Raw genomic sequence first — 15,733 nt, forward strand, 5'->3', positions numbered from 1 at the left:
GAAGGTCTGTGGTCTTCCAGCTGAGTCCTCGACTCTTCCTATATCTCTGAGTGTCTGGTCACCTGGCTGGTGCCACAGGTCCCTGGGCCTTCTGGAATTCAAAAGGCTGCCAGTTCACAGCCTCTTCCTTTAGGCTCAGCCTCCTGCCCCACAGAGCTCTCACTGCAGCTGCACACCTGCGCTGAATATTCCCCAGCACTCAGCGTCTGAGGTATGGGCTGGGGACTGGCAGGGCAAAGTGGGACACTGCAGCCAGAATTTGGGATTGGATCCTGCAAAATGCTTCCAACGGAGGGATTGGAGGGATCAAGCTATAATTTTAACCTTATCAATCTCTTTGGCAAGTGAGCAAAAGAATAACAAGTAAGGCTGGGCGCCTCTGAAGTTCTTTCTGATCTTCATGGTCTCCAAGGCACCTCTCACCTTCCTGATTAACATTCCAGCCATCCTCTAATGCAAATAGGGCTAAACTCTGCCGTTTTCCAGCAAAGCTTGTGATTCCCAAGGAACTTCAATGGAGTTCAGCTATATACCCTACATAGAGTTTAGCACTCTGCAGAGTTACGAATTTTCACTCACAGGCTCAACTTTTAAAGGTCTTCTCAGGTTTCACTTGAGGACCAAGACTGAAGCACCATCAGGAGTTCTGTGACAAATATGCCCTTGGGAAGCCCAAGTTTTCATAATTTTTGTATGAAAGCTGTTTTTGATGGGAAGAGCTGTCTGTTTTTGCCTGTGTGCCGCTGCAGAGCCCTGGAGGGATGCTGGCACAGGCTGCAAACCTGCCCGGGACGCAGGGGTGCCTACCCAGTCCTGGCCAGCAGGAAGCTCCCTAGGCAGGCATAGGCACTGCAGAGGCTGCATGTCACAGAGCAGCAGAGGGTAGGAAGGAAGCCCTGCAGGTCTGAAATAACCTGGGACTGCCCCGGGAGGAGGCAGGGATGCTCTTCATTGCTCACTTTAGATTAACTGGAAATAAATACAGTGCGTGAGTCCCCCGTATGCACAGGGATGGGTTCTCTTCCTCAGAGGTTTACAGCTATTCCACCAGATAGATAAGGAGGAAAGACGTCTGCCGGAGAGGGGAATTCAACCGTCTTGAAAATTTGTGGCTGTAATTTGGACCCTTGTCATGCCCACATACTGTGTCACTGCGAGAGGAATTCAGTTACCATGGGTTACCCTATCAGTACGGGGACCAAGTGCCTCCCCTCCCAACAGCTCTATAAAAAGAGTCGCTCCAAGACACCCCAGCGGCTTCTGCATACCGGCACAGACCCGGAGAAACTTGGCCACAGCGGGACGGCCGGCAGAGAAGGTGTCAGCATGCCGTCTGCTTTCCAGTTTCAATGCCACCTCGTTCTCATCTTCCTGGCAGCCTCCAAGGGAGAAACCAGATACTTAGAGGTGAGCAATAGAGCTGATGATTAAACATCTCACTGTGCTTTTAGCTGCTATCTTCTAACTTGTACTCTCAGCTTTCAAGCATTGTGCTTTACTCTCTCTCCTTTTCCTATTCCCACTTCTGCATTAAACTTACACCTGGGTAACATTAAAGCAACAGTCCCATGTATTCTGTACTGCCCTTCTATTTTTTTATGTTCAGCCAGTTTGCTGAGGATTTAAGAGACTCTCAGTGGACTTACCTGCTGGGCTTGCCTCTTAGATGCCAGGTCTATTTCCCCTCTACTGCAGGTTGGCAGCTTTCTGCCTGAGCTCTTCCAGCTGCACTGTTTCTTGGAGGAGGGATGTAATGTGCTGTGCCTGTTCTTGAGAGGTGCAGGGAGAGGGCTGCATTTCACTTTGCCCCAGACTCTTTTTGCCCTCCATCTTTCACCAGGTGAGGGATGCTGGTGAAGATGACCCCTTCCTACTACTCAGTGAAGATCTGAAGCGAGAGCTGTCTGCAGGACAGATCTACCGGCGGTCGCTCCGTGAGTTTCTTTGGTGCTCTGGAAGGGACTACTGGCAGGTGGGAGAATCCCTGGGGGTATCTCAGGGCGGAGAAAGGGCTAATTGGGAATGACAGAGGTGCAGAAGCTTTTTGCAAGACTAGGGAGAAGAAGGACAAAGCATTAGACCCGCAGAAACGTGTGGTTTGAGGCAGAGCATTGGGGTTCACAGTTGATGGTCCCAAATAACTGGAGTAGGATGGGGATTCCCCACCCGTGTCCCTAGGCAGGGTCACATTGCCAAGGGGTGGGGCAGGCTTAGCAGCTGTGACTGGAGAGAAATCTGAAAGAATTGAGTGTTCGTGCACTTGTGCACATACACACAGAGTTTTCTGCTCAGAGATGCATTGACACGCCATCCCCCTCATCCCCCCATCGCACGTTTGTGCTCACACCTGCGAGTCACTATGTTTCCTCTGATGCTCAGCAGGTTCCTAATTGCTTCAGCTGGCTGTCCCTGTCCTCACTGCCAGCCGGATCCCAGCGGGGGGGCCTCTCCTATCCCCCCTTCCCTGCAGAGCGGGAGATGGCACTGAGTCTCCCTCCAGAGCAGGCAGAGGCAGCAGCCCTTTGTCCCTGCTTCTCCAGGGTGCATTGACATGCTGAGTATAGAGGGGCAGTTCACCTTCACCGCAGACCAGCCACAGCTGCACTGCGCAACCTTCTTCATCGGGGAGCCCGAGGAGCTCATCACTATACACTACGACTTCGTGAACATCGACTGCCAAGGGGGGGACTTCCTGAAGGTAAGGGGCTGCGAGTCTCGGCTCTCCCCTGCCTTGTGAGGTGTTTGCTGGGGCAGGTGGGCTCCTGTGCACATCTGTGTTTTGTGTGTGTTTGTGTGTGCAAAACTGGCTTTCGCAAAGCAGCCACCTCGGGGGTGGCTTTCTCCTCCCTGAGGCACTCTGTGTCCCCCCAGTCACCACACACCTCTAAAGCAAGGTCAGATGCTCAGATCCTCAGGACGAGGATCCCTCTCCAGATGACAGTACTGGCTCTTCTGAGCTTTTCCAGAAGCACCTCTATGGAGTGTCCATACCGGGGGGATGGCTGAGAATTTGGTCAGTACGATTTACTCATTGCACTGTGAATCACATGAGCTCTGCAGACAATGATACAGATCTCTGGATCGCTGTTACTGCTCTGGGACCTCTGCTCACAGGTCACTTAGCATCAGTTTAATAGTGAGTTTAATAGTGATCATTGCAGGCTTTCTTTAAAATTTTCCTGGTAGAATTTTTCAGGACATTGGCTCCGAACATAAAGAGGCTCAAGACTTAGAGCCATTTATATTCTAGTGTTAAGAAATTTTACCAGCACATTTCTCTGGCAGGCAGGAGCATTCACCAAGATCTGAAGGCAGTCAAGGAGAGAAGGGGAGGCTCGATGGTCCCTGGCTCCCCTCGCCTTGCACTTTGCCCTTTGTGCTGAACTGGCAAGGCACAGAACAGACCACATCCCTCAGGGGCAAGCTGAGGTCCAGGGACAGGGAGAAGGAGGAAAGCTGCCCTTTAGCCCTTTCCTTGTCTCCTGCTCCCTTTACGCTGGAGAATTCTGTCCTTCCATTCCGTGTCTTGGCTGAGATCTCTCCACATGTGGCTACAAGAGACTGATTTTCAGTCTCTTGTGGGTCTAAGGCTTTTGTACCCGCACTTATGGTCACTTATGGGGGCTAGAAAAATATACCAAGTTATATTTTCTGTTTTATTGAGATTTCTTCTCTTTGGTAATGGTGTCCCAAATTTCTCTGTTATGTTGATTATATATACAGGCAGCTTTTCCCTCATGTAATTTGAGCACCTGCATCTCATTACTTCATAAACCTACAGTTCTGGAAAATCCAGAGACAGATCCTGATGTTTTTTCATCAGGAAGTTCCACATACCTCATAATTATTGACTGAAGAGATGGCTAAACCTGAAACTTGAATTTTGGGAATATTGACTGAAGTGTTAAACGAATTACCATGTGAGAGCAGCTAGGAAGGAATTGAAACAGCAAGGCAAGCAACTGTATCGATAGGTTATAGGTAACTGTATAGGTAGCTCTATAGGTAACTGCTAGAACTAATACACATTTCTACTTCTGACACATTTTTCTGAAGATGGTGAGGGAAAATTGTTACTTTTTTGTTATGAAGGAAAGATTTGTAAAAGCTGATGCTTAAGGTCCAGACAAATAATGCAGGACTTGTTTTGCTTTCTAGTGGTTAGGATGAGGTGAAAGAGCAGACACAAGTGAGAGCAATACCTCTGCCAATAATTCCTCCCCAATGTTTTTTGTATTCCAATATCTGTGGAAGGCCCCTGGGACCACTAATGACAAGCTGTAAAGCAAGGATGGTGGAAAATTAGAAGCCAGATCAATCGACAAAATGCCTGGAGTTTGAAAAAGTTACTTATATTTCTCGTGGCTCCCAAATCAAACTGGTCAAAAACTTCTCATAGTAACACTGAAATTGCAAAAAACAAGAACATGATGATACTGAAGCAAAAAAAGATACTTCCCTGAAAAAAAAACAAAAAACAACACCAAAACAAACAAAAAAAACCAACAAAAAAATCCCCAACCAAAATAAAAAAAAAAAAAAACAAAACACCCACAAAAGTTGTCACCCGAAGCAGATAAAAACAATACAACAACATTAAAAGTTGTATGTATCTCTTTCCTAAACGTCAGTTAAAGCACGAATAATTAGTTAAATTTTAGGAAATCAATAAATACAAAGAATTCTTGTTTTCAGTTTTTGGCTTTGAACAGGTTATATGGTGTCAAAAGAAAAGAGCATCTGTTATGCTTCATATTTCTGTTCTCTGCTAACAGAGCAATAAGCAAAACCTTGTTTTATATTATTGAACCTGTGTAGGTGTTTGATGGATGGATACTCAAGGGAGAGAAATTTCCCAGTTCCTTGGACCATCCGCTCACCACTTCTCAAAGATATGTAGACTTCTGTGAAAGTGGGAATATTCAGAGGAGCATCAGATCATCACAGAACGTGGCAATGATCTTCTTCAGGATTCAGCAAGTGGGCAATGGATTTACTGTCACAGTCAAGAAAAACAGCAATCTCTTCCGTAAGTCTGCATTTCATACCACCAAAGGGGCTTGAATTTGGGGCAGGAAGCAAAAAGAAGGTGTTGCTTTGCACTGAATTTCCTCACTGTGGTTATCTGCACTGCCATGGCTGCAGTAAGGCAGGTGGACCCAGGCTTGGTTCAGGCTCAGGGTGTGTCCCAAGAAAAAAAGGAGCTTAAGAGATCACACAGGCTGCAATATGAAGACCATAAGGTTCTTTCTTTCAAATAAGTTTCCTCCCAATCTAATATTGGCATGTTCCAACACATTTAGCTGGAACAAATCGTATTAATTTATCAACTTTAATCTCAGCATTTTCTAGATCTGGGTGAACAATGAGGGAAAAATATTTGAAATGTTAACAGTAAAATGAGTGTATTGAATGGTTATGTGGTAGTTATGAGAGATATATGATCACAGGGATCTATCTGCAAGTCTTTTCCTCTGAGCTGGTGAGGCACAAATTATCATAGAACAGCTTGTGTTGAAAGAGAACATGAAGATCATGTCGTTTCAACTCCTCCCCCTCCATGGCCAGGAATGCTACACACTAGACCAGGCTGTCCAGAGCCTCATCCAACCTGGTGTTGAACACTTCCAACAGTGGGGCACCCCCAGCTTGACTGGACAACGTGTTCCAGTACCTCACTTGAATTGTTTTTTTCCAGAGAGGACAGGACAGTTAACAAATACTGTTCAGGCCAGTCTGATTTATCTACCAAACTATTCAAAGTGACCCAACAAAACAAAAACAAAACAAACAAAAAAACAACCAACCAAAACAAACAAAACCCTCAGAAAACCCAAACTGTGACAGAGTGTTTGCTATGTCTTTACTCCAAGTTATTCAGACTTAAGGCTGCAAGCTGGGTCCCCACTCTGCTGTGGCTTTATGCCCATGGATCTGATTATTGTATCCAGCTGCTGGTGGTGGCTGATGTCTTTCACCATCCTGCTAAAGCAACTGCAGGACCTCAGATCTATGTTAGGGATCCCTTGGGTTACTCACATAGATGGTAAGTTACTCCTTTACCTGAACTCTAAAGTTTGAACTTAAAGATAAAGTCATGCTCTCATTTCAATGAGGTATTTTGCAGTGTAAGGAACTCCAGTTCAGCGGAGCAGAATAGGATTTAGGGGGTTGCTGGCAATATCAAAGCTGTCCAAACTAAACACAATCCTTCCGTCCACCCATGTTTACCCTCCTGCAAACTGACAAACTGTAAGAGCCCTTGACAGCATGAGCTCCTGATGTGCAGATTTCAGGTGTGAGCTCTTCTATTGACTGCTTCACCCTCAGGTTCTGCCAGACCTCATGCTACATAGTAAACAATGGGGAATTAAATTTTAAGGAACAAATGCAATGCAAGAACCTCAGAAAATGCCATACACATTTTTTTCAGTATTTCGTTGTAACTTACAGCAATTAAACTATCTCTGCTTTATTGCGACTGTAATTATGTGGTTTTGCTACATGCAGTGAGGACTGAACAAGTAATTCTTGTACCTTCTCCTGTGTCCCAGCTTGCAATGTCATCTCTCAGACCCCCTCAGGAAGGTTTACCATGGTCATTCCTCATCAACACAGAAACTGCAGCTTCTCCATAATCTACCCAGTGGTGATAAAAATATCTGATCTTATCCTGGGACATTTGAATGGTCTCTTTTTAAAGGTGAGAGATTTATTTCCTAAGGAAATATTAGCATGTGCAATTTTTCCGGGCACAGAAACAGGAAGGGGTGAAGCAGGAATAGGCTGTGGCACTGAGTGCTAAGGTATGGGTGCTCTGGACCTCTTGTGTGCACACTAAGGGCTCTCGTTTCTCCCAGAGAGGAGAGCTGGGGCTGTCTCTGTCACTATTGTCTCTATAATATTGCAATGGCAGCCAAATTATGCATGAATGCATGTAACGATTGATTGCCATAACAAAAAGTAAATTTCGTTATAAAGAAAGGAGCACTCTCCCCAAGACTGTCTGTCTGTATTTAAATTAATGAAAGCACCAAACGTTCTGAAGAGAGAAAGGAGTCATTAATAGCAAAGTATCAGCAAAGGTAAAGAAACCAGGCACTTAAACAGCAGCAAAGGGGTGACAGCTCAAAGGTGCTCAAGCTGTCCACGCAAGATATTTCTGGCAAACAACATTAATTTCAGGAAAATTGTGGGTTTAATATAGATTAAGCTATTATTTTCAGAAAAAAATACTCTTTCTGCTAATTTCTCCCTTAATTGAGAAAAAATTGCTAAAATTGCATTTTAGCATATTTTTAGGAATAAGTATGGTATAGTGGAACTGAAGTTCCTGCCTGCCAGCTGAATGTAGGCATACGTACAGCCCATGCCTGCATTAATTTGATTACATGTCTGAGCATCCAGAACCAGATTGCTTATCTGCATTAAAAGCAGTTGAATCTTTTCTACTTGTCAGTAATTTTCAGAGTCTACTTAGGTCTTTCTTTGGAACCCCTTAAGAAAATTAACTTACTAATGTCAAATCAAGGTAGTACTGCTCAGGATGAGAAACTGATTTTGCACAACTTTAAGCACAGGGGATTTCTAAAACCTATTGTTAGCTTCAATAATGTCTGCAGAACTGCTACATTTTGAAGATGAATGTTAAATAACTTTTAGCCTCTGCCTTTTTAAGAAACCATCTGCAGGCTGTGCAGGCATGGGAGATTTTGTAGAGCTTCTTGGAGGAGCTGGCTTAGACCCATCCAAGATGTTTCCACTAGCTGACCTTTGTCACTCCTTTCATGGTTCTGGTAAGAACTTCCAATTACCTCCACATAATAAAACAGTTAACCATACTAAGACATGCAGAGACCCCCACATACATCTGGATTTCCTGCTAGACTAATGAACTTCACATTTAGCAGACGATGAGAGCAAAAGCTTTTTAAGGCTGTAGTGTGGCTGTGCATTACAGCACACCCATGACCACCTTCATTTGCCTCTTTAGTAATCATTATGACAAGGCTGAATTTTATAGAATATATAGACATATTTTAAAAATTCTTGTCCTATGACAAAAATATATGTTAGAAGGTCAGCACATAAAAGGGTTTGGAAATTCACAACACACGAAGGCAGATTGTTACATTTTCAGTTAAGTAGCTTTTCTCTCATTTACTCAGTGTTTCCAAGGCCTTTTCTGCTGCAGGTGTAACACATACGTCAGAAACCTCAGAGTTCCCATTCTCTGCTTTGAACCTGCTGGGGCTCTGAACCTGTTTCGCTGTCATACCAGTCCAGTAACTTATTTCTTCCCATAAAAATAAGAACTTCAATTTTCCCTAATATTCAATAGCAGACTGCAAAGTGTGGCAGTGATACATCAGACTAACCCCTGTGGCACACCTGTCATACCTCAGGAGTATGAACAGGGCACTGGAGAAGCAGCATTTCCACAGAGTTGCAGAGCAGGAATGTGCCTGGCCCTTGTGGTCTTCCTTGCCTTGCATCACACCACTACTGAACAGTCCAGGCACTGTTCAAAAATTCAACTGGTAAGTGCTGCTGTTGAATGATAATACTGAGCACTGGAATGAGATTAAAATAGGTTTTTCTGGTGGTGTGAAGGAATTGAAAATCCATCTCAGCAGCTCCTGCTCTCCCAGTGACATACCAGATTTCTCCTCAATTGAGGAAGTTCCCCCAAGTTACCCAAACAAAAAGGCTTTACCAAGCCTCCACTCAAATGGCTTGCCTAAAGCAGCAGCTAGTGACACAGTCGATTTCTCTCAGAGACCACATGCTGGGCACTACCATTTGAATTTGTCCTGATGGCACTCTTACGTGCATTTATTCCTGTGAGGAATGTCCTTACACACAAACCCACTTATCCCTCTAAAGGGAAACATTTCGATGTTGCTAATTTTGGCTGTCTCCAGGATAGAATGCCATTACCCTTACCCATCATTCATGGTATCTAACATAGACATGGAGTAGCATTTGCATGAGGGAAGGATACTTGATTAAACACTCAAGCACTGTAAAGGAAAACTAACAAACACAAAAGTTAATCAGCAGTATCACTGCCAGCAGGCCATTATGACACATGAATTTGCTTTATTTCCAAAAACTGCATGTATCGGTGCTTCATCATTCCCATCACTATACATCTCTTTTCCCTCACTTTCTCTCATGTAAAGGTACCTTTATATCTCTTTTCCCCAAATAGCCCAAATGAAGATTGGCTGTGACAACACTGTGCTGCGAATGGTCTCCAGTGGCAAACACGTCAACCGTGTGACGTTTGAGTATCATCAACTGGATCTGCAGGAAACAGAAACAAGAAAGGAGAACAGCATTGAGGAATTCTGCTTTCCTAGTATCTGAAAAACCAGGACACACATCTTCACATAGCTAATGAAAATGATGTTCTATAATAATGTATTTTTTCCTTTAACTAGGTGGTAGTGTTGAGCCTTTCTATAAGTATCATTCTTTTTTTCATACAAATCAGTCATTCCCATCAGCAAGCAGGAAAAAGCAACAAGTATATTAATCTTTGTTATTATCATTATATTCTTTCTGCAATGTTTAAGCTCATTTACCATATCGAAAATCAATAGCAAAAATAGAAAGGTGTGTTTCCTGTATAAATATTATTAGGAAAATAGACAAAAAACGTAGTCTGGGGATATATGAAACCCACAATAAATACAAACTTCATGCAGCAGCTTTATCCTTTTATATCAAGTATAAACAAGCAAAAAAAGATGGTGAAACACAACTCCAGTTTTGTAAGTGGAAGACCAACATTAGTGTGCATAAAGACTACTGTTTTACTTATGACTATAAATGTACTATTTATTTCTAATGACATGTTTTTAATAAAAATTTATAGCATGAGACTTCCTTACACAAATCCAAACATAAATAAATACATTCAAAGAGTTGGCAAAGAGTTCTTATGTTGTATTTTTTTCTGAAGGGTTCTTATAACATTCTGATTAAACTTCCTAAGTCTTGTGCAGTTTTCTGGAAATGAAGGTTTTGAATATATGTTGCTGAAAAACCATGAACTATTATGACCAAAGATTTGGTTTCTCTAGGTTGGTTATCCCTCCACACAGAGTAAGTTTCAGCAGTACACTTACTGGTACCTTCCCTCTTTCAGACTTTTTGGTCAGGTGTCCTGCTGACCAGTGAAGGCCAGGATACAAAAATATAGATTTTTTTTTTCCAGGCCTTTGGTGTCCCATAAAAAGAGTGTCAGCCTTGAAGAGCTCTGGGAAGCACAAGAACAGCAGAAGACCAGAGCTGTGTCCTAGGTTTGAGAGCAAGGTCCGACTGGTGTGTTTCCTGGGAGTGATACCTGGCAGTAACAAGAGCAAGCTGTTCCTCCTCCAGGGCTCAGTTAATGGTGAAACCTAATTAGTCCAGCTGCATTCCTGAAATCTTTCACTCTAAATTATGGCTCTTAATCTCACAGTCATTCATCCAAAATCAAGTGTCTTGATCATTCAGCAGCTCTGCAGTTAATCTCCTGGACTGAAGTGAGTGAAAACCACAGGATGCCTCAGACTCTCCCTCTTTTGGTTTTGGAAGCCCTGTTTTTGTGACTGACCCATGAACAGATGGATGTCTTTGCCAGACTGGTCAGACTCACATGAGAGTATCTACCCTGTAGGGCTGTGTTTATGGAAAAAGTGGGGATTGTGAGAATGTTTCATTTAATTCCAATGAAAACAGACAAAAGTGCTGCTGGCTACTCCACAGCATGAAGCAACCCCAACTCGGGTTCCCGAGTGGGGGGGTTCTTGGCCACTACATGCCTGCTCCAGCCTCATGCACACCACTGTGGGCTTTCTGAGCCATGCTGGAGAGCTGGCAGTGTTGGTGTCACCACCCAGCATCAGAAACATCACATTCTGTAGTCCTAAAATCATAGAATGGCCTGAGTTGGAAGGGACCTTAAACGTCATCTAGTTCTAACCCCCCTGCTGTGGGCAGGAACACCTTAAACTAGACCAGGCTGCCCAGAGCTCCATCCAGCCTGGCCTCGAGCACTTCCAGGGATGAGCTTCCTTGGGCAACCTGTTACTGTGCCTCACCACCCTCACAGTAAATAATTCCTTCCTAGTATCTAATCTAAACCTACTCTCTTTCTGATTGAATCCATGCCCCTATTCCTGTCACTATATGCTCTTGTATAAAGTCTCTCTCCATCTTTCTTGTAGGGTCCCTTCAGGTACTGGAAGGGCACAGTTAGGTCACCCTTAAACCTCTTTTCCAGGCTGAAAAGCCCCACTTCTCTCAGCCCATCTTCATAGGAGAGGTGCTCCATCCCTCTGATCACCTTGGTCTCCTCTGGACTCCCTCCAGCAGGTCCATGTCCTTCCTGTGCTGGGAGCCCAGAGCTGGATGCAGCCCTGCAGGTGGGGTCTCAGCAGAGCAGAGGGGCAGAATCCCCTCCCTGCCCTGCTGCCCACACTGCTCTGGATGCAGCCCAGCACACGTTTGGCTCTCTGGGCTGGGAGTGCCCATGGCTGGGTCATGTCCAGCCTCTCAGCCACAGCACCCCCAAGTCCTTCTGGGCAGGGCTGCTCTGATCTGTCCATCCCCATCCTGTGCTGGTACCAGGCTTGCTCTGACCCAGGTGCGGCACCTTGCACTTGGTCTTGTTAAACCTCGTGAGATGCACATGGGCCCTGTCCTAGAGCTTGTTCAGGACCCTCTGGATGGCATCAAGTACATTTAACTTGGTGTCATCTGCAAATTTGCTGAGGGTGCACTTGATCCCTTTATCTGTGACATTAATGAAGATAATAAATCACACTGGTCCCAGTACAGGCTCCTGAAGGACACCACTTGTCACTGATGTATGCTGGGACTCTGAGCCATTGACTCTACACTCCGGATGCAACTGTCAAGACAATCTCTACACACCTAACAATCTATCTATCAAATTTTTCACTCCAATTTAGAGAGAAAGGTGTTGTGGAGGACTGTGTCAAACACTTCACAGAAGAGCAGATAAATAACAACTGTAACCCTACCCTTGTCCACTGATATAGTCACTCCATCATAGAAGTCCACTGATTTGGTCAGTTAGAGAGAGAAAAATCAGGGCTCAATGAAAAAAGCTTTTTTTCTGAGGAAACTGGAAGTGACAGCTCATCTCTGTCCCCAGACATCTTGCTGTGTTCATCCTTTCTGGGTGCCTGTCATTGTCAGGGTGGCCCTAACTGCAAGTAATCCCACCAGCCATTTCTGAGCACCCTTCAGTGAACCAGGAAGTTTCTGGGTTGCACTATTTGGGAATAAGCTCTTATGTCAAACTGTTCCCATTCATACGCCTCTCTTCATGGGAAGAGGTAGAGGCCTTTAAAACACTACACCTTGGCCACTAGGAAACAGAGGAGTTGAAACTTCTACAGCGTATTTCAGATCCAAAAGCTGAGGACTAAGTAAGTGGTGAAGGTAAACGCAGAGTCTTTTGCTTCATGCAGTTTCATAGTGGGATTTTCCACCTTTCAGCTTCCTGTGGTACTTTTTTTCAATACTAACATGGCTTAAATACCTCCAAAACACCAAGGCCTTGTAGAAATGATTCTTAATGCTAAGAGATTTGAGATTTCACATTCCATGTTGTACAGAGTGAACTTTATTAATTAGAAAACTTACTCTCATAGATAAAGGAAAACGAAAAACTACACTCTGCATATGATGGGCAGCACCACCTATTGATACTCTTTCATGTGAAGTACTCGAGTACATAGTGGTTTCCTCGGAACTGGCTGTCTTTTAATCAACATAAATTTAGGAAGCACCATCGATGGTATCACTTCTCTCTGATGGCTCTCTTAGACAAACCTGGATCCCAGACAACCAGACATTCTCTGATCTGTACTTTAACAATTACTTCATGCAGAAAAGTCACTTCAATCTGTGTATGTATATTTATGGAGGCCCTCATCATTTCAGGAGTTGCAGAACTTCAGTCAGAAGACACCAGCTCTTAGATGTCAAACGGCATGAATCCTCAAGGGTTTAGTACTGGAGAAATAAGGAAATAAGTATCCTCATAAGTGGAAAAAAAGGGAAAAAAGACAATTAAAGCACTGCAAGAAGAAAAATAAAAAATAAGGCAACTGGAAATTTTGCAAATGAGTAAAAAAAAAAAAGCAGGATTAGAAATAGGTGAATAACTAGAATATCTGCTTAAAGAAACAAGGAAAGCATTTATCAATTAGCAAGGTTGCAGAATGGAGAACGGCAAGAAATGGAAAGCCTCCTAAGAATAAAGAAAGAAATCAAGCCCCTAGCAATAAAAATGTAATAAAAGTCTTTGAAGAGGAAGTGTTTTGAAATATTGACTTTGAAAACAAATTGTACGTCCAGTATTTAGACACCCTGTCATCAATCACTGCAGGCATCATCAATTCTCACAAGTTACGAGAAAACCAAAAAAATCCTTGAGGAAAGGTGTGAGTGACAGCATTAGTGCAGACTCCAGTGTCTGAGAATAAACCAGTTCTCTTCACCTTTTTTACTTGGCATCACCATTGACTTTTTTTTAGGGAAGTGATATAAAAGAGGTCATGATACCACAACAGGACATAGCACAAGAGCACTGTGCTAGACTTAGAAAGAAAACCACAAGACTTGAACTGATAGGTTAGCCAACACTCAAGCAATGACTGAAAACCTCTTCACCACCCCAAAAGCTTCTACAGATCCTACTGTCTGGAGCTGTTGTCTGCAAGGAAAGGAATTAATCAACGATTCTTACTTCAAACAAACCTCTTCAAAGACAGAGGGACACAGCACACATTATTAATTTAATTAACATTTAATTATTAATGAATCAATATTAAATCCAGGGTGGCTGTTTAGAAAAAATAATGTAGTGAAATGCCCAAAGGGAAGCTAAATTTCCCACCTTAAAAAATCTCAAATCCACTGAGATTTGACCATGAAAACTCATTTACTTAAAACCATATAATAATTCTTCAGCTGAAATTCTGGAGTCTTTCTTTCCATCTATATCAGCTATAAGCAAAATATGTGAATTATAATGCAGAGATTTAATACAGAGTGCAGAGTCTTTGTTGTTAAGACAACAACGTCTTAACAATAGTGTTATTCAGGAGAGAAGATGGAAATATTCTGGAGGTATTGGGAAAAAAATCTGTCCCTAGAGAAGTGACTTCAGGCATTTGAAAGAATTAGTCAACTGAAAAATGTTTGTCACATGTTTTCGAGCAATGGAAAGGGGAACATTGTTACAGAACCCACCAACACGGAGCAATCACAGATCACAGAATATTCTGAGTTGAAAGGGATCCACAAGGATCACAAAGTTGCACTGTGCTCTAACGAAATGAGATAATCTCAGCCAAGAGCCTTATAAAATAGGACTTGATACAGGAACAGATATAGACTTGTTCAAGCTGTTTGGGATTTTTAAGGGGGAAAAAAAAACCATTTAGAAGTTAAGAGTTATTTTCAATAAGTAAGGTGCATTAGAAATCTTTTATTGAAGTCGTTCCGATCACACTAAACTGGGAGGAGCTGTTGACTCCCTTGAAGGCAGAGAGGCCTCGACAAACGAGAGAGATGGACAATCACCAACCATGTGAAGCTTATCAAGGGCAAGCAACAGATTCTGCACCTGGGATGGGACAAGGCTGGACGCATGCACAGACTGGGGAACTGGAGAGACTGGAGGAACTATGAGAGACTGGAGAGCAGCAACATGGAAAGGGACCTGGAGGTCCTGGTCTGTGGCAAGTTGAACATGAGTCAGCAGTGCCCTGGCAGCCAGGAGGGCCACCTGTGTCCCAGGGGGCACCAGGCACAGCATCGCCAGCCAGGCAAGGGAAGGGATTGTCCTGCTCTGCTCTGCACTGGGGCAGCCTCACCTCGAGTGCTGGGGACAGTTCTGGCTGCCACAATAGCCTAAGGTAAGGCTACAGAGGGTCCAGAGGAGAGCAATGAGGATGCTGAAGGGCCTTGAGGGGAAGCTGTATGAGGAGAGGCTGAGGTCACTTGGTCTGTTCAGCCTGGAGGACACTGAGAGGAGACCCCATGGCAGTCTACATCCTCTCCTTGTGAGGGGAAGGGGAGGGGCAGGCACTGATCTCTTCTCTGTATTGACAGTGACAGAACCTGAGGGAATGGCCTTAAGTTGTAACAGGGAAGGTTTAGGTTAGATATTAGAAAAAAGTTCTTTAGCTAGAGGGTGGTTGGGTGCTGGAACAGGCTCTCCAGCACCAAACTCAACGGAGTTCAACAAGTTTATGGGCAATGTTCTCAGGCACATGGTGTGATTCACAGAGATGTCTCTTGCAGGGCCAGGGCACGGACTTTGTTTCTTGCATCTTCCTTACAACTCAGGATATTTTATGATTCTTCAATTCCATTGATTTCTGTCTTTGGAGGTAAAAACTCAGAGGAACAATTTTAACTTAGAAAGACCAAAAATAGTGAGATATTGCAATGATTTCTTGCTTTGTGGAGTGATCATACATTCCCAGAATTAGATTCTTCCCTTCATAAAGCAGTAACAAAAACATAGATTTATTGGTGGTAATGTGCTACTCCCTGCGATAATTAATGATAATTCTTTAAAGTTGAAGTTTTTCTGCTAAAATTATGTTGGCTTTTATTTTTAACAACTGACAATGAAAATAAGCACTCAGAGCAAGGCATGTCTGGTCTTTCTGAATGGCAGCATAAGCAACTTCTG

At 43.6% G+C, this 15,733-nt stretch overlaps 1 protein-coding gene across 1 annotated transcript; it reads left to right on the forward strand.

Moving 5' to 3' along the window:
* The first annotated feature begins 1,255 nt into the window (after positions 1 to 1,255).
* Positions 1,256 to 9,941, forward strand: CRHBP (corticotropin releasing hormone binding protein). Its single transcript, XM_014894309.2, has 7 exons — positions 1,256 to 1,407; positions 1,841 to 1,934; positions 2,541 to 2,698; positions 4,819 to 5,029; positions 6,555 to 6,703; positions 7,679 to 7,796; positions 9,215 to 9,941. Exons 1-7 carry the CDS (start codon positions 1,327 to 1,329, stop codon positions 9,370 to 9,372), a joined length of 969 nt encoding a protein of 322 aa, XP_014749795.1. The 5' UTR covers positions 1,256 to 1,326; the 3' UTR covers positions 9,373 to 9,941.
* Positions 9,942 to 15,733: the final 5,792 nt, after the last annotated feature.

This window comes from Sturnus vulgaris, chromosome Z, assembly GCF_052056855.1.
Source record: "Sturnus vulgaris isolate bStuVul1 chromosome Z, bStuVul1.hap1, whole genome shotgun sequence".
Taxonomy (NCBI): domain Eukaryota; kingdom Metazoa; phylum Chordata; class Aves; order Passeriformes; family Sturnidae; genus Sturnus; species Sturnus vulgaris.